This window comes from Hyla sarda, chromosome 2, assembly GCF_029499605.1.
Source record: "Hyla sarda isolate aHylSar1 chromosome 2, aHylSar1.hap1, whole genome shotgun sequence".
NCBI classification, from domain to species: Eukaryota; Metazoa; Chordata; class Amphibia; order Anura; family Hylidae; genus Hyla; species Hyla sarda.
Window position 1 is genome coordinate 262,198,280 of NC_079190.1, and position 22,636 is coordinate 262,220,915.

At 42.3% G+C, this 22,636-nt stretch overlaps 1 protein-coding gene across 4 annotated transcripts in view; it reads left to right on the plus strand.

Moving 5' to 3' along the window:
* LOC130356054 (mannosyl-oligosaccharide 1,2-alpha-mannosidase IA-like) overlaps positions 1-22,636 on the plus strand; it is a 257,376-nt gene that overhangs the window by 232,321 nt on the left and 2,419 nt on the right. For 3 of the 4 annotated variants that reach the window (XM_056557082.1, XM_056557081.1, XM_056557084.1), the window contains 2 exons: positions 4,304-4,476; positions 9,766-9,881. In XM_056557082.1, the coding sequence (XP_056413057.1) occupies positions 4,304-4,476; positions 9,766-9,881 (289 nt within the window). Of the gene's footprint in view, positions 1-4,303; positions 4,477-9,765; positions 9,882-22,636 lie in introns of those variants that run through there. The other variant, XM_056557083.1, reaches the window with a different exon arrangement.

The following is a 22,636-nucleotide window of genomic DNA, read 5'->3' on the forward strand; positions in this document are numbered from 1 at the left end:
ATGTAATCTGTGCAAAAATACCTAACCCTGAGCAAGACCCTCTTCTCTACGATAGTGTGAAGGCCAACATGATACATGGCCCTTGCGGTAGCTTAAACTACAAATCTCCCTGTATGAAAGATAAAAGCTGCAGTAAGAAATATCCACGACCACTTCTTAAGGACACCCAAACAGGAGACTATGGATATCCACAATATAGGAGAAGATCGCCAGATGATGGGGGTCACACAATAAAAATAAAAATTAAGGATATTGAGTTGGATAACCGCTGGATAGTGCCTTACAATCCTACTCTGTTACGTACTTTCAATGCTCATATTAATTTAGAGTACTGCAACTCTGTTAAATCTATTAAATATATTTGCAAGTATGTAAATAAGGGTAGTGATCAAGCAGTGTTTGCTCTGGAGAATGAGAAAGATGAGGTGAAAATCTACGAAACTGACCGATATATAAGTAGTTCAGAAGCAGTTTGGAGGATCTTAAGCTATTATAAGCTTTCCTATACATGAAAGATTCCCTCCTATCATACATCCCGCTGTTCATCTTGAAAATGGTCAACGTGTTTACTTTACCTCTACTAACTTGTCCGACAAAGTGGACAATCCCCCTCAGACAACACTACTAGCTTTTTTTGAAATCTGTAAAATGGATAATTTTGCAAAAACGCAAAAGGAAGAAAGTCGTAGAGGGTTGGTCCGGAGTAAAAAAAAAAAAAGAGCATTCTCTGGGTAAAGTCTACACGATTCATCCCAACAATACCAAGTGCTACCACTTGCGTTTGCTGCTCCATGAGGTTAAAGGGCCTACATCTTTTGAGGACTTGAAGACTGTGAATGGTGTCCTCCATCCAACATTTCAGTCTGCGTGTAAGGCCCTAGGATTGCTGGAAGATGACAAACATTGGGAGACAACTTTAGAGGAAGCTGCATTGTGTGAGGCTCCTTTCAAGCTCTGAGACCTGTTAGTTTTTTGCCAGCTCTCTGATCCTTTAAGTCTTTGAGAGAAATACAAAGACAGTCTCTCAGAGGACATCAGACGACAACTGGAGAGAGAGTTGCAAATATTTTTCTTGGATGCTCCTGGCGGCACCGGTAAGACTTTCCTTATTAATTTGCTGTTGGCTAAAGTAAGGAGTAACCTTGGCATCACCCTAGCTGTCGCATCGTCAGGGATAACAGCAACACTGTTGGATGGAGGGAAAACAGCTCACTCCTCCTTCAAGCTACCGCTAAATCTCACCCATGCCATGCCGGAACACCACTTTATACCATATCAAAGCAGAGTAATGCTGTTAAAGTACTTCGTGATTGTAAACTTACAGTTTGAGACGAAAGCACAATGGCACATAAAGGAGGTTTCGAAGCACTTAACAGAACTTTAAAGGACATCAGAGGAAATTATGACATGATGGGAGGCGTGACCATATTATTAGCTGGAGACTACCGCCAGACTCTGCCGGTAGTGCCGAGAGGATCTCGAGCTGAGGAAGTTAAGGCTTGCATTAAAGCGTCAAATCTTTGGCCCTTATTAAAAAAAACTCCCCCTTAACAAAAACATGCCGGTGCATTTGAACGGTGATGTTTGTGCTGGACAATTCTCATCTTCTCCTTAAAATAGGAAATGGAGAATATCTGGAATCAGAAGGCAAGATTGCAATCCCGTTGGACCTTGTTACAGTTGTGTCAACTGTTGACGATCTCATAGCCCAAATATACCCGGATGTCGAAAATCTACACAGTAAATCCATGGAGTGGCTGTGCGAACGTGCGATTTTTGACACCTAAAAAATGATCAGGCTTCTCTGATCATTGATACTTTGTTGAAGTCGTTTGAAGGTGTAGAATGCCAGTACAAGTCTGTGGACACTGTAGTCGATACTGATGATGCTGTATACTATCCTGTGGAGTTTTTACATTCTCTAAACCCACCTGGTATGCCGTCCCACACACTTATCCTCAAAGTGGGTGCTCCAGTAATGCTACTGCGAAATCTCAATCCCCCCAAGTTGTGCAATGGGACCAGGTTGCATGTGAAAGCCTTACATAAAAACGTGATAGAGGCCACTTTATTTACTGGCTGTGCTCAAAGTGAATCTGTGTTTATACCTCGAATACCACTTATACTGTCGGATTATCTATTGGAGTTCAAAAGGCTGCAGTTTCCTCTTAAAGGGGTACTCCGCCCCTAGACACCTTATCCCCTAGGGGATAGGGGATACGACGACAGATCCCCAGGATCTCAGCTGCAGCACCCCGCTATCAATACTGCACAGAGCAAACTCGCTCTGTGTGTAATGATAGGCAATACAGGGGCCGAAGCATCGTTATGTCATGGATCCGCCCCTCGTGATGTAACAGCCTGCCCCCTCAATACAAGTCTATGGGAGGGGGCGTGGCAGCCATCACGCCTCCTCCCATAGACTTGCATTAAGGGGGTGGGCGGTGACGTCACGAGAGGTCGGAGCCATGATGTCACAATGCTCCGGCCCCTGTATCGCTGCTCATTACTCACGGAGCGAGTCTGCTCTGTGCAGTAATGATAGCGGAGTGCTGCAGCTGAGATCCCGAGGGTCCCCAGCAGCGGGACCCCGGGAATCTGACATCTTATCCCCTATCCTTTGGATAGGAATTAAGATGTTTAGGGGCAGAGTGCCCCTTTAATGTCTGTTTCGCAATGACGATTAATAAGTCACAGGATCAGTCACTGAAAACTGCAGGAATTGATCTTAGGAGGGACTGCTTCTCGCACGGCCAGTTTTATGTGGCCTGCTCAAGAGTTAGTTCATTAAACAGCCTGGTCATATTAGCACCTTAGAGCACAACCTCGAATGTAGTATACAAAGAGGTACTATAAATATTTTGGTTGTAAGTACACTGAAATGTTGGATGACTTCAAGAATCAGAGAACTAACAAAAAACTAACATTGTGGTAAACGATTCTTACAGCTAGAAAGGAGAATCGTACAATGCAGTTTCCTCTAAAGGCGTTTCCTAATTTTTATTCAAAGGCCTTGCGCACAGACTCCGTAGAAGTCCTCAAAGGATGTCAATCTTCAATTCCATGGAACAGAAGATGTAATGCTTGTTAGAAGTCGGGTTGTTTGGATGCCCGTAGACTTTACCCAGAGCGGCCTCATTACTATAGGATCATAAAAAGTAGATTTATGTTACCGCAAATTTAACGCGAGCAAAGCCGAGAGCAAAAGCTAGTAATAGATATAAAATACAACCAGTTTCAAAATTGTATAACTAATACCAAATTGGTATTGTATTAGTTATACACTTTTTGAGACTGGGTGTATTTTATATCTAGAAAAACAGGTGCCGTAAAACTTAGCTTTTAATAATATTTTTTTGTATTACTCCTAAATCTTTGGCCATGATGACCACATTACTAAGACGACAACGGCGCTAATGCTCAGGTTCCAGTGTACAGCCTGAGTCTTGCACACAGTGATGTGGTTAATGACGACAACTATGTTTTTAACCATTAAAATAGAGGCTAATAATTGTTCATGTGATTTAATGGAGTTAAGTTAAAGGTAACATATAGGAACAACTAAGGGGCCTTAAGAGCCTTTGGGGGTGGGTGAGGAGTTTGTCAACATGGTTCGGTTACAATACTTGGATGGTAAGGCTATGATAGATTTTAAATAATTACATTAGTGTGGTCTAAGATGATAAGAGGTGCTCGACCCCAAGTGCAGTTGTGCACCTACATTGGAGTGGAGGACCTGCACTTGTGGACCACAATATGGTTTCACTCCTGTGTTCAATGTAAACAGTGACATATATATATATATATATATATATATATATATATATATATATATAATTTGTATTTATTATTTTTAATATTCTTCTCCTACGGATCCTCTGGTGGGCCCGAAGTGTGATGCAATACTTTATCCATATTAGAGGGCCCCAAAGATATAGAAAACAACCTCACTTTGAGATAAATGATAACCAGATATCCAATTCAATGGATTAAAAGGGTTAAAGGGTAGCATATTACACTATAGAAAAGAGACCCAAATGAGGGGTGGGCTAACAATACTTACTTCTGACGCAACCTTTATTAGCCTTTATTAGACTAGGTAAGATGCCCACTTTCATCCCTCACTAGAAAATATTAAAACTTAACTTTTTATTTTATTGTTATTTCAGGTAATAAGGATGAAATAACAAAGAAAGTTAAGTTTTAATATTTTCTAGTGATGGATAAAAGTGGGAATCTTACCTTGTCTTAGTAGGTAGCATATTATACCTGAAATAATCTACTACTAATCTCTACTTTTCAGATACTAAGCTTGGGCCTGAAGTTTTCAGGTTTGATACTGGGGCTGAAGCTACATCAACCAGGCAGAGTGAACGATATTATTTATTACGTCCGGAAGTGGTGGAGAGCTACTTGTACTTGTGGAGATTGACGCACAATCCCAAGTATAGAGAATGGGGCTGGGAGATTGTACAGGTATGGAAAAATGACGATTCCATTTCAGTTAAAAAAAATTATAAAATTATTGCAAAAAAAAAAACAGGTATGAAATTTAGCATGAAATAATGTTATTGTGCATCTTCCTTTTCCCTATTAGATGCAGATTTCTAATATAAGTATGCAAAATCATAAAATAATAGCTATACAGTGTAATATTAGAGAAGCATGTCTCAATGTTAGAAGGTAAAAAGAAAAAGTGCAAAAAGAAGGTCCTCACTAACTCTCCCTATACTTTTCCTTAAACTAAACTGACATGGGGCAAACTAACCTCACTACCCCATGCCATGTCTACATTTTTATGTCTTTCAATTAGATCTTGAGTATTATAAAATCTTTCTACATCAGATATAACTTTTTCCTCCTAATAGCGAGTATGTAAATATTTCTAAATACCAAAGGATCACTAAGGATCACAGTTTACATGTAAATTACAATGATGTTACAGTACCTGGCAGGGCCAGACTGGGACCAAAAATAGGCCTGGGCATTGGGTAATGGGCGTGGCTATGTGAAGGCAGAGCAACAACAGGGAGGGGCCAAATGTTAATTATAGTCGGGTATAATAGGGTACATAACAGGATGTGTGAATATATACATTAACATGCAGTAGCTAAGACAATATCCCATGATAAACACATGTACCTCTATATAAATCATAGCTACCAAATAACACAGGTAAATAAGGAGGAGATATTATCACCCTACATATTACCATACATCATACTGTTACTGAGCAAATACTGTATGCTGACCAATATTACCAACAATATCAGTATGAAAAGAAGAGCAAATCCAGCGCAGTACTAGATGCAGAAGGTGCAGTTTATTCAATATTGCACACAGAACACAAGACTAACATGGCAGCGGCGTGTTTCGGCCTGCGGCACCCGGCCTTACTCATACAAAGGTAAGACAAACCACGCTTTCCTTATATAAGAGGGAGGAGAGTAGTATCAGGTGACATAGCACCTGAACCTTAACACCTGAAAGGTGAATCAAGAACTTCTCCTACCTCCCATAATAGGATCTAGTACTGCGCTGGATTTGCTCTTCTTTTCATACTCCACAAAAGGTGAAGTCCGCACCTGTCCGTGTCGCAGCTGGTCTACGTCGGGTGAGCTGACCCACACTGCTTTTTTACCAATAGTATCAGTATACAAGAAGGGATTATCACTATACAGTACATATTACCATCATACTGTTATTGACAAAATCCTGTATACTGACCAATATTACCAATAATACCAACATACATAAAGGCATATTATCACCATACACATTACCATCATACTGTTACTGACCAAATTCTGTATACTGAAACCAATATAACCCATAATACCAGTATACAAGGAGGAACATTATCAACATACATATTACCATCCTACTGTTACTGACCAAATCCTGTAAACCAAGACCAATATTACCAATTATACCAGTATACAAGGAGGAATATTATCACCATACATATTACCATTATACTGTTACTGACCAAATTCTGTATAATGAGACCAATATAACCAATATCATCAGTATACAAGGAGGAATATTATCCCCATATATATTACCATCATACTGTTACTGACCAAATTCAGAGTACTAGGATAAATATTACCAATAATACAAATATACAAGAAGGAAATATACCCCCCATACTGTGACCATATATCATATAGTGGTAGACAAAAGCTGTATACAGGCTTTGCAGTGAATACATACAGTTACATCAAGTGATTCGCTGGTGATGTGTTCTCTAATTGGAATGGTTCACTTTTCTTTTTCTTCTCTATCCAGCCATGATCCATCTCCACAGAACCTGCCAAACAATCATTTTAGGCTACGTGCTTATAGTGCCCCAAACAGTAATAAGAAACCCCTTGGTGTGCCACACAGTAGACTGGGTAGATAAGTGGGTTGGGGAAAAGTACCCCCCTTTTAAGTAGACAGGTCCTTTAACCTATTTCTCCCCATTACACAGGTGCACCGAATAGGTAGGAGCCACCTGTAGGAAGGCCCCTCTGTAGATAGCTGCCTCCTGTAGATAGTTACTCCCTGTAGGTGAAGCCCCCTCAATGAAGTTGCAGCCCAGCCATGCATAGTGGTAGCAGTCCCTTTTAGGAAGTTGTAGTGCAGCAGCCCCCTTTAGCTAATTTTAGTGGCAGCCTCCCTTTAGGTAGTTGTTGTGCAGCAGCCTCCCTTTAGGTAGTTGTTGTGCAGCAGCCCCCTTTAGCTAGTTTTAGTGGCAGCCTCCGTTTAGGTAGTTGTTGTGCAGCAGCCCCCCTTTAGGTAGTTGTAGTACAGCAGCCCTCCTTTAGGTAGTTGTAGTGCAGCAGCCCTCCTTTAGGTAGTTGTAGTGCAACAGCCCCCTCCCCCTTAGGTAGTTGTAGTGTAGCAGCACCCTTTAGCTAGTTATAGTGGCAGCCTCCCTTTAGGTAGTTGTTGTGCAGCAGCCCCCCTTTAGGTAGTTGTAGTGCAGCAGCCCTCCTTTAGGTAGTTGTAGTGCAGCAGCCCTCCTTTAGGTAGTTGCAGTGCAGCAGCCCCCCTTTAGGTAGTTGTAGTGGCAGCCCCCCTTTGGCTAGTTGTAGGGGCATTGCACCTTACCTACCCTAGGACAAGAGGCTGGTGGCTTTCTGTGGTGGCACTATCCTATTCTATGCTCTGCTGGCTCCACTCTTCAATATGGGCGACGTGAGGGGCAGGGTTTAAGAGATGTGCCTGTGCGGCACATATATATACAGGCACATCACACTGTTGAGCCTAAGACTGCTCTTAAAGCACTGGTTGCTGCGGCTCTATTACAAAGCTTTCAGTGCTATGTATTTTCTGAATTTTAATACTGCCGGCTGCCAGTCTCAAAGCGGTGGCCTCGGGTCCCTAATAATAATAATTCTTTATTTATATAGCTCACTTAGATTTCATAGCACTGTATGCCAGATACTACATCATGACCCTCTAAGGGTTGACAAGAACAAATAAAATCAGCAATAGTGTCAATCAAGGGTAGGATCATCTCCTGTATATGGATGTAACAGGCCTATTAGTATCTGAATAATATGTGTGTGAGAAACATAGTGAGGCTTCATCCTTAAACACATGATAATTCTTTATTGTATATGACAGAATCTCTTCTAACATGCCGCATTTAATTTTTACATTTACGAATTATACAAACATTCATTTTTCTTTGGCCTAATCTTTGCTGTTCCCATCCTCTTGTTAAATTGAAAATATTCCACTCCTTTTACTTCAAACAATTAGAAACCACAGTTATCAGTCTGTATCACATTTGACAAGAAACAGCTTTAAATAAGCCTCAAGTCACAAAAAAAGGCTATGCCTTGATATTATTCATATTAACAAGAAATCAGAAATCATTATTAAAAACATCAGAAATGTCTGCCAGGAGAATGTCATGTTTAATAAAGTTATTTTGCGAGTGTATTTATCTCATTATTTTTTGCCAAGAATATACGCCTTGGTCTTTCCAATAAAAATGTATAAACGGGTTGTCTCCTTTTGTACCATCTTTTTGTACTGTACAACAAATATCTGGAATTCCTGATCAGCTGATGAAAATAAACCAACATGTGTCACATATGGGCAGGGAAGAGTGAAGCCCTAAACTCACCCACTCCCTTTTGCCCTGCCTACTTGCGTACCTGCCCTGGGCGATGGGTCCACAACCACGGTGACAGTCCCTGCCTGAATACGTGCAGGGAGTCGTATGTCAACAAAATAAATTATAATACAGACAGAGGTCTGGATACTGTATGGAATAACACACACTAACAGAAATAATAACTAATCATACACACACAATAAGTCCCAGTCCACAAGCTGAGTCAATGCCAAGAGATTACAGAAATGTCAAATCGCAGAAACAGGGGAAGAGTCAGGGAGCAGAGCCAATAGGTCAAATATGCCAGAAATACAAGACACAATACAAACGCTAGCTTGGAGTAAGAGCTATTTCGAAGGCGATGTATGAAAGCAGACTGACAGCTTAAATAGGAGCCAGACCAAGTGCTCTCATCAGGGTCAGCTGACCAGTCCAGGCAGCTGAGAGTAGCCCAAGAACAAAAACAAAACAGAGAGAACTGTCAGAACAGGTTCTGACAGCATGTACCTACCTGCCACTTTTATGTGAAAATGTCCTGTTAGACATTTTAGACAGAGGTTTTAACCAATTGGACTTATTTAAGGCCATCTCTACTACAATCAGTTGTGAAGCCCATAATAGTCTATATTCCTCCATATTTATTAAGGCTCCCATACTTATTAGAGAAAAGTCAGCCAATCTTGCTAAATTGTAATGGAACTGGCCATCTATCTAATGTGTATGTGTGCCTACCGATCCTCCCTGCACAGATGTAGTTGTGGAGAGAGAATATTGGATTTCCATTGCCTCAACCTTTTCTTCTCTGGGAGGTAAGCCATCTGAGATATCTGGGAGTTGTTCTCTCTCCCCTCCTCATTTAAAAGATGTGAGCACTTGGCTATTCATATATATGGGAAGACCGGAGCTGAATGGACATTTGTACGAGAGCTATTGAAGGCTTATGTCTACATTTAGTCCATTTCATAATGATCACATTCAGATGGTGATTATCAATTGTACAATATGCAATAAGCCAAGACTGATACTAAAGCTTAGTAAACAGAGACATGAGGTAACTGTCAGTCAAACAACTTACTGTATATCCTGCCTTACTTTTTCACAAATATGCATGCTAAGATTGGCCAAAAATGCATGTTTTTGTCAGTAGGGTCAGGGAGATAATCAGCAAATCTTTCCCTTTAATGGCAGCCATAGGGTGGCCTTCAAATCTGGACAAAGGCATGATATTAATCCATTGGATCTGCTGAACAAAAAAAGATGTTTACAGCCATTATGTCTTACCTACCCAAGGGTTGGTAAAGTTCCTTCCTGCTCTTAGACCCATCGACAATGCAATATTTGAATTGTTTCTATTGTATTAGAAAAGGCAAGGACTGGTTAATAACAGACATCTTTCGAACAGACTGAAAATGTCTTTGTGTAATACTTAAGACTTTTGATTGTCAGAATCATTCCGTACTTTCATGGCCTGATGGCCTGATTTTCACACTGACTATTGCATGGCTGACTTTGGTTGAGGAAAAAAAGATTGCTGTCACTTGCTCCAATAATTCCTCTGAGAGGTGTGCATATATAACTTAAGATTTAAAAATGCACTTTTGTCATAAAATCTATAACTTTTTTTTATTTTTTTTTATTTTTTTACCTAGGCCTTGGATACCTACTGCAGAATAGAAAATGGATTTTCAGGCATTAAAGATGTGTACACTACAAATCCCAACCATGACAATGTGCAACAAAGTTTTTTCATGTCAGAAACATTAAAGTGAGTCAAATATGCTACTTCTGTTTTACTTAATAGTCAATGTTTTTTTATTTTTTCGTTTTTTTTACTGTTTTAATACATACACTATAAACAGTTATTGGAATTCAGTTATAAAATGTAAGATCATACTGTTGTCAAAAGGGGCCAAGAAGCCTTCATTCTAGAGATAGGTCCAGGTTCTAAAGGTGGAGCCTGAATCTATCAGACCTTTATTACATATCTGTGGATAAGTCATAAATGTCCTAGAGAGGAATAGCCCTTTAATGATAGGAGAAGCTGGTTCCCCATGAGAAGTATTAAGGGTGGGTATGGCCAGATACTCACTTTTAATATGACACTCTATTGACTAACTAACTAGATAGATAGGTAGATGTCCAGTATGGTCCTACCTATTGAAATGCACTCCATAGCAGCTACATAGTCGGTCTCTACAGATGGTACACCACTGCTTTTGACTGTGGAGAATTTCCCTCACCTCCTAAGCTGATATTTGAATTTTTACATTTTTGCTATGTTAGATACAGTTGCTATTAATATATCTCACAGCTTATCCTTTTTTCATACTATAGTGTTCAACCCCATTATTTAAGGGCAATAACATTTAATATACCTCCTTATTAATTTTTATTAATATCTATTAAATTACATCATAATACAATAGCACAATTGTTAATATCTATATTATTTATACATTGTATTTTGCTTATAGACACTAAGTCAATAATCACATATTATCATAGACATATATATTACCACACACTATCAATGTCTGGCTTCCCTGAATACTGCTGGGATGTTTTGGATACCTAAGTGTTTATACAGTCATGGACGTAAATGTTGGCACCCCTGAAATTTTTCAAGAAAATGAAGTATTTCTCACAGAAAAGGATTGCAGTAACACATGTTTTGCTATACATATGTTTATTCCCTTTGTGTGTCTTGAAACTAAACCGAAAAAGGAAGGAAAAAAAGCTAATTGGACATAATGTCACACCTAACTCCAAAAATGGTCTGGACAAAATTATTGGCACCTTTAACTTAATATTTGATTGCACACCCTTTTGGAAAAAATAACTGAAATCAGTCGCTTCCTATAACCATCAATAAGCTTCTTACACCTCTCAGCCAGAATGTTGGACCACTCTTCTGTTGCAAACTGCTCCAGGTCTCTCTTATTGGAAGGGTGCTTTTTCACAACAGCAATTTTAAGATCTCTCCACAGGTGTTAATTGGGATTTAGATCTGGACTCATTGCTGGCCACTTCAGAACTCTACAGCACTTTGTTGCCATCCATTTCTGGGTGCTTTTTGACTTATGTTTGGGATCATTGTCCTGCTGGAAGACCATAGATCTTGGACGCAAACGCAGCTTTCTGACACTCGGCTGTACAGTGCGACACAAAATCTGTTGGTAATCCTCAGATTTGATGATGCCTTGCACACATTCAAGGCACCCAGTGCCAGAGGCAGCAAAACAACCCCAAAACATAATTGAACCTCCACCATATTTCACTGTAGGTACTGTGTTCTTTTCTTTGTAGGCCTCATTCCATTTTCGGTAAACAGTAGAATTATGTGCTTTACCAAAAAGCTCTATCTTGGTCTCATCTGTCCACAAGATGTTTTCCCAGAAGGATTTTGGCTTACTCAAGTTCATTTTGGCAGAATGTAGTCTTGCTTATGTCTCTGCGTCAGCAGTGGGGTCCTCCTGGGTCTCCTGCCTTAATGTTTCATTTCATTTAAATGTTGTTGGATAGTTCACGCTGACACTGGTGCTCCCTGAGCCTGCAGGACAGCTTGAATATCTTTGAAACTTGTTTGGGGCTGCTTATCCGCATCCGGACTATCCTACATTGACACCTTTCATCAATTTTTCTCTTCACTCCACGCCCAGGGAGATTAGCTAGAGTGCCATGGGTTGCAAACTTCTTGATCATTTTGCACACTGTGGACAAAGGCAAATCTATATCTCTGGAGATGGACTTGTAACCTTGAGATTGTTGATATTTTTCCACAACTTTGGTTCTCAAGTCCTGAGACAGTTCTCTTCTCTTCTTTCTGTTGTCCATGCTTAGTGTGGCACACACAGACAAACAATGCAAAGACTAAGTGAACTTCTCTCCTTTTTATCTGCTTTCAGGTGTGATTTTTATATTGCCCACACCTGTTACTTGCCCCAGGTGAGTTTAAAGGAGCATCACATGCTTGAAACAATCTTATTTATCCACAATTGTAAAAGGGTGCCAATAATTTTGTCCAGACAATTTTTGGAGTTTGGTGTGACATTATGTCCAATTTACTTTTTTTCCTCCCCTTTTTGGTTTAGTTCCAATACACACAAAGGGAATAAACATGTGTCACAGAGCTTCAATAGAATGGTAGTGTGCTGGCACTGCTATCCCTCAATTATGACTCCCCTGAATAGTCCATGTGTCCAATCTAGCTAGCAATGTGTCTTCATGTGGTGGTGCTCATGTACTATAAAGATATTCAGATGTATACAAATCCACTTGATAAAGAAGAAAGTACAGGCAACTCACCACGTTGATGTAACTTCGTGTTTATTGCTGGAGCATGCAGGCACAGCGGCTCCACGCCGCACCGGGATATCGAGCGCTAGTGCGTTTACCGATGACAGCTGTTTCCTTCCGTTCAGGAACTTCAACAGATCGTCTCCATTCACCTGTGCACATGAATATATACCCCCTCCTCCATTAGTGAGGTTGTGCCAAGGTGAGCGGAGTTTCTATCTTACAAATAGATTTACAAGTGGTATATATATATAGAAAAAACATACATTACATTTCATTATTACCTTTAAGTGAAAATAGCAATTCTGCTGTGATAAAAATGTTTAAAACAAAACTATTTGTAACTAACCCGATGTTCAGAGGAAGACTCCCATATCTATTCTATCATTTAACCCCCTCATGTCCTGAGCTCCCGTTCTCAATATCCAACGGGCTTCTATTTCTCTTAATTTTTTCACATTGTCTTGATCTGGTTTTATTTTTACTTTTTCAATGCCTAGAAATTTTATATTTCTTATATTACCTGCGTGTACAGAGATCACATGCTCTATAAGTCGCTGTGACCCTTTTTTTGTTTCTATACAGTGCATGTGCTCTCTGAACCTGGTATTCAAAGGTCTGATTGTGCTACCTATGTAAAATCTCATACATTCACATATGATTGCATATCACATTTTTAGATCTGCAACACATAAATTCTGTTATTTCTCTAGTGACGCCTCCCAAATTGATACTGTTGCCAGTCATGAAGTGGTCGCACCAGTTACAGTTTCCACATTTTTTGTTTCCTCTTATTATTGACTTATTTAACCAGTTCTCTTCTATTGTTCTTTTTTCTACTATTTTACTTTTTACTAGTTCATCTTTCAAATTTTTCGCTTGAACGCTATCATTGGTTTTTCTATTTTTAATTTACCAAGAATCTGATCTCTTTCTATTAAATGCCAGTTCGCATATATAGATTTCTTTATTGCTTCATGCATGGGACTATATTTGAATGTGAACGTGAACTTTTCTTTTTTTGTGGTATCATCTTTAATTCTGGTATGTTTTCTGTGCCTCCTATTTTTTAGTGGTGTGCTTCTGTCAATTTTTTTTTCTCTTTCTACTGTACTTTTTAACATTTGAAATGGATACCCTCTGTTTTCTAGCCGGTTTACCAGTTCGTCAGCCTGTGTGTTGAATGACTCTTCTGTGCTATTTATTCGTCTGAGTCTGAGTAGTTGTCCATATGGTATTGCTTCTTTTGTGTGCATGGGGTGGTAGCTAGTATAGTGCAGTAATGTATTGCTTGCGGTTTCTTTTCTATAGCCTATTGTGGTGAGTGAGTTATTTTGTTTTTTTATGAGGACATCTAAGAATTCTAGTTCTGTACTGCTGTATTTCGAGGTGAAAGCCATATTCATTTGGTTATTGTTTAGATAACTTACAAAGCTCTCAAAGTCTTTAGGGGATCCCTTCCAGAGCATGAACACGTCGTCTACAAAATGCGAATAGTGTCCAATATGTTCTAGGAAGGGATGATCACCTGTAAAGACGTATTTTTCCTTGAAAACTGCAAGGTACAGGTTTGCCAGTGTGCATGAGACTGGGGTCCCCATTGCAGTCCTGCCCTTTTGGGCGTACCACTGTTCCCCAAACTGAAAGACATTATTTTTCAAAATAAACTCGATTGATTCGCAGACAAAATTTATAAAGCTTTCGGACTTTCCTGTTCGTATTAAGATTTCCCTGATGCACTCGACGGCCATCTCCTGTGGGAACAGTGGTATGCCCAAAAGGGCAGGACTGCATTTTATTGAAGCTCTGTGACACATGTTTATTCCCTTTGTGTGTATTGGAACTAAACCAAAAAGGGGAGGAAAAAAAGTAAATTGGACATAATGTCACACCAAACTCCAAAAATTGTCTGGACAAAATTATTGGCACCCTTTTACAATTGTGGATAAATAAGATTGTTTCAAGCATGTGATGCTCCTTTAAACTCACCTGGGGCAAGTAACAGGTGTGGGCAATATAAAAATCACACCTGAAGTGGATTTGAAATAAACATGTGTATGGCAAAACATGTTTTACTGCAATCCTTTTCTGTGAGAAATACTTAATTTTCTTGAAAAATTTCAGGGGTGCCAACATTTACGGCCATGACTGTAATACGCTGATATTTAGGATAATAATTGTACATTCTACACAGGCTACTGTCTCAATAAGGGCATTATTTCATCAACCCTTGATTTAGCCTTGTATCCAAGAGGTTAATTTGTTGTATAGCACATTTTGGTGGTTAAGTTTTTTGAGGACAACTATTATTTTAGAGCATTTTTAATAAATGTCATGTTTTAAATTAGCTAAAAATTAAATTTTTCTGTGAAGTTTTGTCCAAGTTTGCTCATAATTGCATCTTCGTATCCTATTTTTCCGTGATGAATTTGAGTGTTGTCACCTATCTGTGCTCTTTTGCCACGCTGGGAAGGTAGACCATTTCTGTAAAGTCTTTGAACTACTGAAAGACTCACGGAAGTAGGCTGTAACACACACTGTAGTAGTGGATCCGCTGGACCTGTGTGGTAGATAACGTGGGCCGTGCCAGGGAGTGGAGTCCAGCATAGTCTTGCTGTGGAAGGAGGCACCCAGGTCGCTACCCCTGGCACGACTCAACCACACAGGCGGCATATGGCAAGCCATTGTCAGGATAGCAGAAGGTTGGGGCTGGCGGCACAGGTTCAAGGTCAGAAACGTGGCAGGAGGTCAAAAGGCAGGTGGCAAAGGAGCAAGGTCAGGTCACGGGACAAAGGGGTCTGGAACACGGCATGGCAGGGACAAAACACTTTCTCTAAGGCACAAATGGCAAACAAAGATCCGGCAGGGTTAGTGGGAGGTGCTGATACTTATAGGATAGGTGCATATGTAGATGATAATTACGGGCATACTGGCCCTTTAAATCTTAGAGCTCCAGCACGCACGCCAGTGCTGCGAGAGGACCCGGGGGACAACAGAGAGCAGAGGTGAGTGACGGGCTTGGATTCCCATGAGGGCATGTCCCGCGATGCAAATCCCAGCCCCGGCGGCAGAAGAGGACAGAGGAGGGGAGCGCTCACAGCCAGCGTGTCTGGCCGAAGCGCAGGTTGTAACAACTACGTACTAAATATGTATGTACCCTGCTCTATATCTTGTGCCTTTAAAAACAGCTGTGATAAGTTATATGGAGACATTTCTGTTGAACAGGCAAATTGGAGTTAATGAAAAAAGTAATAGGTGATTTGTAGTGAATTTGGTTAGGCTAAGCACTATTGATTACAAATTACTAACTTTAAGCCAACGTTATACTCAGCTATATGTTACCTTTTATGTGCTATAGACATCAACACCAGATTTCAATTAATTAATTCACATCCAATCTATTTTTTTTAATCGGGAGACACTTGAGCAATACGTTTATCTAGAAAAGTTATCTCTTTGTGCTTCTTGGCTGCCAAGTGCAATAAAGCAGGTGATTCTGTGAACTTACCACTAATGAATCTGTTTGTATAAACCAGAACAGGACAGATATAAATAAGGTTACCTTTAGCACAGCACAGCATAAAATACCAGGGGGGGTAACTTTAAAGGAATACACGAGAATTTTTTCCCCAAAATCATCTGGTGCCAGAAAGTTAAACAGATTTGAAAATTACATCAATAAAAGTTTATGTGCAGCTCACAACAAAAATAAACGAGGATACTCACACTCAAAGAGTAATAGAAAATATAGGTTAAAAATCAAGATTTCTCAGTCTTCAGTAATCCATCTGTCTGACAAGTACTGATGTATGGTGGATGTTTGGATACTCACAATATACCAATATGGAAATTAATAAGTGTTGGTTAACTTAATTAAAGGGGTACTCCACCCCTAGACATCTTATCCCCTATCCAAAGGATAAGGAATAAGATGTCAGATCGTGGGGGTCCCGCCGCTAGGGATCCCCGGGATCTCGGCTGCAGCACCCACCTGTTGTGGCTTCCGGAAACGCTGGAGGCTTCGGCTCCTGACCACGGTGATGTGAAAGCGTGATGTAACGACTCCGCCCCCGTGTGACATCATGCCCCGCCGCTCAATCCAAGTCTATAGGAGGGGGCGTGACAGCCGTCATGCCCCCTCCTATAGATTGCATTAAGTGGGCGGGACGTGACATCACACGGGGGCGGAGTTGTGACGTCACACTCTCCTGTCACCATGGTCATGAGGCGTTATCATGAGAGCCTCCAGCACTGCCGGAAGCCGCAAAAGGTGGGTGCTGCAGCCGAGATTCCAGGGGGCCCCAGCGGCGGAACCCCCGCGATCTGACATCTTATCCCCTATCCTTTCGATAGGGGATAAGATGTCTAGGGGCGGAGTACCCCTTTAACCTCTTAAGGACCCAGGACGTATGGGTACGTCCTGGGTCCCGGTCCTGCAATATAACGCGGGGTCACACGGTAACCCAGCATCATATCGCAGCGGGCCTGGCGTCATAGTGAAGCCAGGACCCGCCGCTAATAGCGCGCAGTACTAAAAACGAAAGAAGCGGCTAAAAACTAAAGCAAAAGTGCCCGGCTAGCTCAGGGAGCTGTTCGGGATCGCCGCGGTATAATCGTGGGATCCCGAACAGCTGTAGCACAGGAGGAAGGTCTCTTACCTTCCTTCCTGCAATTCGATCGCCGATTGAATGCTCAAGCCTGAGATCCAGGCTTGAGCATTCAATCGCCAAAAACACTGATTGATCCATTCCTATGGAGATGAATCAATCAGTGTAAAAGATCAGTCAATGCAATGTTATAGCCCCCTATAGGAGCTATAATATTGCATAAGAAAAGTGTTTAAAAAATCATTAACCCTTTCAATTATCCCTTCCCCTAATAAAAGTTTGAATCACCCGGCACTTCCAAGAATAAAAAAAAACACAGTGTAAAAATTCCAAAGTCCAAAATAGCGCATTTTTAAAAAGTGATCAAAAAGTCTGATCAGAACAGCCCTAAAAACTTCAAATCAGCCCTAAAAACTTCAGATCACGGTGCAAAAAATGAGCCCTCATAGCGCCCTGAACACAGAAAACTAAAAAAGTTTTATAGGGGTCAGAAGATCACCATTTTAAACGTATACATTTTCCTGCATGTAGTTATGATTTTTTTCTGAAGTAATACAAAATCAAACCTATACAAGTAGGGTATCATTTTTACTGTATGGACCTACAGAATAAAGATAAGGTGTCATTTTTGCCGAAAAATGTACTGTGTAAAAACGGAAGCCCCCAAAAGTTACAAAATAGTGTTTTTTCATCAGTTTTGTCGCACATTGATTTTTTTCCCCGTTTCACCGTAGATTTTTGGGTAAAATGACTAATGTCATTACAAAGTAGAATTAGTGACGCAAAAAATAAGCCATCATATAGAATTTTAGGTGAAAATTTTAAAGAGTTATGATTTTTTAATGTTAAGGAGGAAAAATTGAAAATGAAAAAACGGAAAAATCCCGGGTCCTTAACCCCTTACGGACCCAGGACGTACAGGGATGTCCCCGCACCCTGGGCTTTAAGGACCCAGGACGTCCCCATACGTCCTGGCGTTTTCTGGTCCCTGCTGCGCGCCGGGCAGAGATCAGAAGCCTGCTGAAATGCTTCAGCAGGCATCCAGGGCAAACGTCGAGGGGGGCCATGTCTGCCCCCCATGTCGGCGATTGTCGCAAATCGCGACGGAAATCGCCCCTGCGATCTGCGGTGATACCAGGCTGATCGGGTCTCTGGGACCCGACTGCCCGGTAATTTTGCATGATCCCGGCTGTCACAGACAGCCAGGACCATGCTGAAGTATAGGAGCGAGGTGGCAAGCCTGCCACCTCTTCCTATCCCCTGCGATTCCTCGGTTAGCTAACCGACCAATCGCAGGGGGGGGGGGGGGGGTTACTTCCTCCCGCCCTGCCCGGCCCCTGGAAGTCCGGAGAGAACGGGAGGAAGACCTCGTCCCTGAAGACCCGGATCCCTGCGGCGGAGACGGCGGCGGTGGCGACAGGTGAGTGGATCTTCGGCGGCGGCGCGGCACCTTTGCAGCAGTCCAGACCGCCGTAAAGCGATCTGGACTGCTCCATCTGGTCCCCTTACACTACAACTCACAGCATGCCCAGACAGCCCTTGGTGTCTGGGCATGCTGGGAGTTGCAGTTTTGCAACATCTGGAGGTCCACAGTTTGGAGACCACTGTGCCCTTCCAGATGTTGCAAAACTACACATCCTCAGCATGCCCTTACTGTCCAGGCATGTTGGGAGTTGTAGTTCTATAACATCTGGCCCTTAATATGTTGCAGAACTACAACTCCCAGCATGCCTGGACAGTTTTGGCATACTGGGAGTTGTAGTTTTGCAACATCTGGAAGGGCACAGATTGGGAACCACTGTATTAGTGGTCTGCAAACTGTAGTCCTCCAGATGTTGCAAAACTACTACTTCCAGCATGCCTGAGAATGTTTGGGAGTTGTGGTTTTGCAACAACTGGAGGCACACTGGTTGGGAAACATTGTCTGTTTCCAAACTCAGTGTTTCCCAACCCGTGTGCCTCCAGCTGTTGCAAAACTATAACTACCAGCATGCACTGATAGACTGTGCATGCTGGGAGTTGTAGTTTTGCAACAGCTGGAGGTCCCCCCCCCCCCCCCCATGAATGTACAGGGTACATTCACATGGGCAGGGGGCTTACAGTGAGTATCATGCTGCAAGTTTGCGATGCTCAAACTCGCAGCGGGAAACTCGCTGTAATCCCCCGCCCGTGTGACTGTACCCTAAAAACACTACAATACACTACACTAACACAAAATAAAATAAAAAGTAAAAGACACTACATATACACATACCCCTACACAGCCCCCCTCCCCAATAAAAATTAAAAACGTCTGGTATGCCACTGTTTCCAAAATGGAGCCTCCAGCTGTTGCAAAACAACAACTCCCAGTATTGCCGGACAGCCGTTGACTGTCCAAGCATGTTGGGAGTTTTGCAACAGCTGAAGGCACCCTGTTTGGGAATCACTGGCGTAGAATACCCCTATGTCTACCCCTATGCAAATCCCTAATTCAGGCCTCAAATGCGCATGGCGCTCTCTCACTTCGGAGCCCTGTCGTATTTCAAGGAAAAAGTTTAGGGCCCATATGGGGTATCGCCGTACTAGGGAGAAATTGCCTAACAAATTTTGGGGGATGAAGTTGGGGTCTACACCAGCATGTTAATGTAAAAAAGAAATTTTTTACACTAACATGCTGGTGTTGCCCTATACTTTTCATTTTGACAAGAGGTAAAAGGGGAAAAAAGCCCCCCAAAATTTGTAATGCAATTTCTCCCGACTACGGAGATACCCCATATGTGGGCGCAAAGTGCTCTGGGGGCGCACAACAAGGCCCAGAAGGGAGAGTGCACCATGTACATTTGAGGGGATTTGCACAGGGGTGGCTGATTGTTACCGTATTTATCGGCATATAACACACATTTTTTAGGCTAAAATAGTTAGCCTAAAGTCTATCTGCGTGTTATATGCCAATAAGCCGCAGCAGTTCAATGATTTAAAGCGGCGCTTTAAGTCAATGAACTGCAGCGGCTTTTGCAGGTCCAGAGACCTGCCGTCGCTGATTCTCTTCCCCTGCCTATCCTGGGGTCCAGAGACTGCCAGCGCCGCTGCCCCATTGCCTCCCTCATCCCCGGTTTTTCTGACCTCGCAGAAGCACCCAGGAAAGGCAGGGTGAGAGAGGCCGTCGCTGCCCGCTTCTCTCCCCCTGCCTTTCCTGGGGTCTAGAGCCCTGCTGCCGCCGCTTCTCTCCCCCTGGCTATCGGCGCCGCTGCCCCATTGCCGGCACCGCTGCCCCATTGCCTCCCCCATCCCCGGTTTTATAATTACCTGTTGCCTGGGTCGGGTCCGCGCTGCTTCTGACTCCGGTGTGGCGTCTCCTGCGTCGTTGCTGTTCGCTGCGAGACGCAATGACGAGTGACATCTTCAACGCGACGTCACTCGTCATTGCGCCTCGCAGCGCATAGCAACGACGCAGGAGACGCCACACCGGAGCTAGAAGCAGCGCGGACCCGACCCCGGCAACAGGTAATTATAAAACCGGGGATGGGGGAAGCAATGGGGCAGCGTTGCCAGCAATGGGGCAGCGGTGCCGATAACCAGGGGGAGAGAAGCAGCGGCAGCAGGGCTCTAGACCCCAGGAAAGGCAGGGGGAGAGAAGCGGGCAGCGACGGCCTCTCTCCCCCTGCCTTTCCTGGAGGCTTCTGCGGGGTCAGAAACAATGTATCGGGGTATACACATGCACACACACGCACTCTCATTTTATCAAGGATATTTGGGTAAAAAACTCTAACAGCTTTAGGTCCTCCCCTTCTCTCAGGAGAGAGAGAGATTGGACTAGGGGCCATATGTGACCAAAGCATCATTCTTCTATACAATGTATGCAAGCAGTGTTAACACTTGACACTATCAAAGACCTTTAGTGAATGCATTAAATCAAGTGCAAGGCAGACAAATAAATTCTCAAAACTCTCCAGTACCTGATACTCACTTTATGTGTAAAGCAAACCTTTAAACTCTCAACCACCCGGCAACCTTCTTAGGATAGTAGCCAGCACAGGTGTACTGGGATACTATATTAGCATACATACTATATGAGGCTTTTATAGGTTACAGAGAAGGGAGGTTAAAATCCTGTTCCAAACAATATGCAGATAGGCCACCATACTATATGGAAATAGTTGCACATTTTACCCATCTTTCTAGGGTATTGTCCTTGTAACTGTGGCTTTTTGGGGTGATTTTAGAAGGTATGCCTTAAAGCGTTACTATTATTAAAAAAAAAAAAAACTTTTAACATTTGACAGAAACATGTCAAATGTTTTGATTGGTCAAGGTCTGGGTGTTCAGAATTCCACCGATCACCGCTAGAACGAGCCAGTGAAAGCAGTTGGTTAAGTACATCTCTCATCGCTGTTCACCCCATCTAGCTACAGTATATGGAATCTATAGTAGTGGTTTAACATGGGTTGGCAGCACCTGGGGCAAGACAATGTATTGCACCCCCCCATCCACACCAGGCCAATGCATGGAACAGTGTGGTGCTACATAGAGTGTATGCAATGTTTCTCACCAAAGGTACAGGGTTCGCTCAAGGGTAGGAGTTTAAAAAAAATAAAATGATACCTCCACAGCAGGACAAAATATTACTACTGCAGCTACTAAATAATACCATTATACTGTTATGAAATAAAAAGGTAGGTTCTCAGTAGGTAAGTTATCCCCCCCCACCCATTAGGTAGATGCCCCAGTAGGTATGAAATTTTCCCCCCTTAGGTTGATGCCCTCAGTAGGTTGGAATGTTCCCCATTAGATAGATTCCCCCAGTAGGTAAGTAACTTCTCTCCATTAGGTAGATTCCCTCAAGAGGTAAATAATTTCTGTCCATTAGGTAGATGCCCCACAGTAGGTAGAGAATTCCCCCCAGCAGGTAGAAGCCCACAATCAGAACATAATCCCCCCATAAGGTAGATGCCCCAGTAAGTAGATTATTCTCCCTCCATTAGTTAAATGCCCCTAGTAGGCAGATAACTCCTCTCCATTAGGTAGAATCCCCCAGTGGGTAAATAATTCCCCCCCCCCCCCCCCCCCCCCCCCATTAGATAGATGAGGTAGATAATTAAGACAAGCAGATAACTAATTTCTCCCATTTGGCAGAAGCCCCCAACTAGGCAGATAATTCCCCCATAGGGTAAAAGCACCCAATAGGCAAATAAACCTCCAATTAGGCAGAAGGCCCAGTAGGTAGGTAATTTAAGCCCCCAGTAGATAGATAATCCTCCCATTAGATAGATGTATCCAGTAGGTATATAATTCCCATTCATTAGGTAGAAGCCCCCCAGTAGGTACATAATTTCCACATTAGGTAAAAGTCCCCAGTAGGCAAATAAATGAGCCTGGGAGAGAAATGCTCAGATACAAGCTTCTCCTGGGTAATCTTAACACACGGCCTAGTGTTACTTTGCATACAGCGTGTACAATTATGACATGGCTATGAAGCAGGCACTATCAGAAGGATACAGGATTATATCGATTTTCCAGGACTCAAAAACCAGCTGCTTTCTTCCAGAAACAACACCACCGATACCCTTATTAGGGAAGGCAATCACCTTCAGAACACCAATGCCAAAAAGGCACAAAAAGCCTGTTACCCCTAATC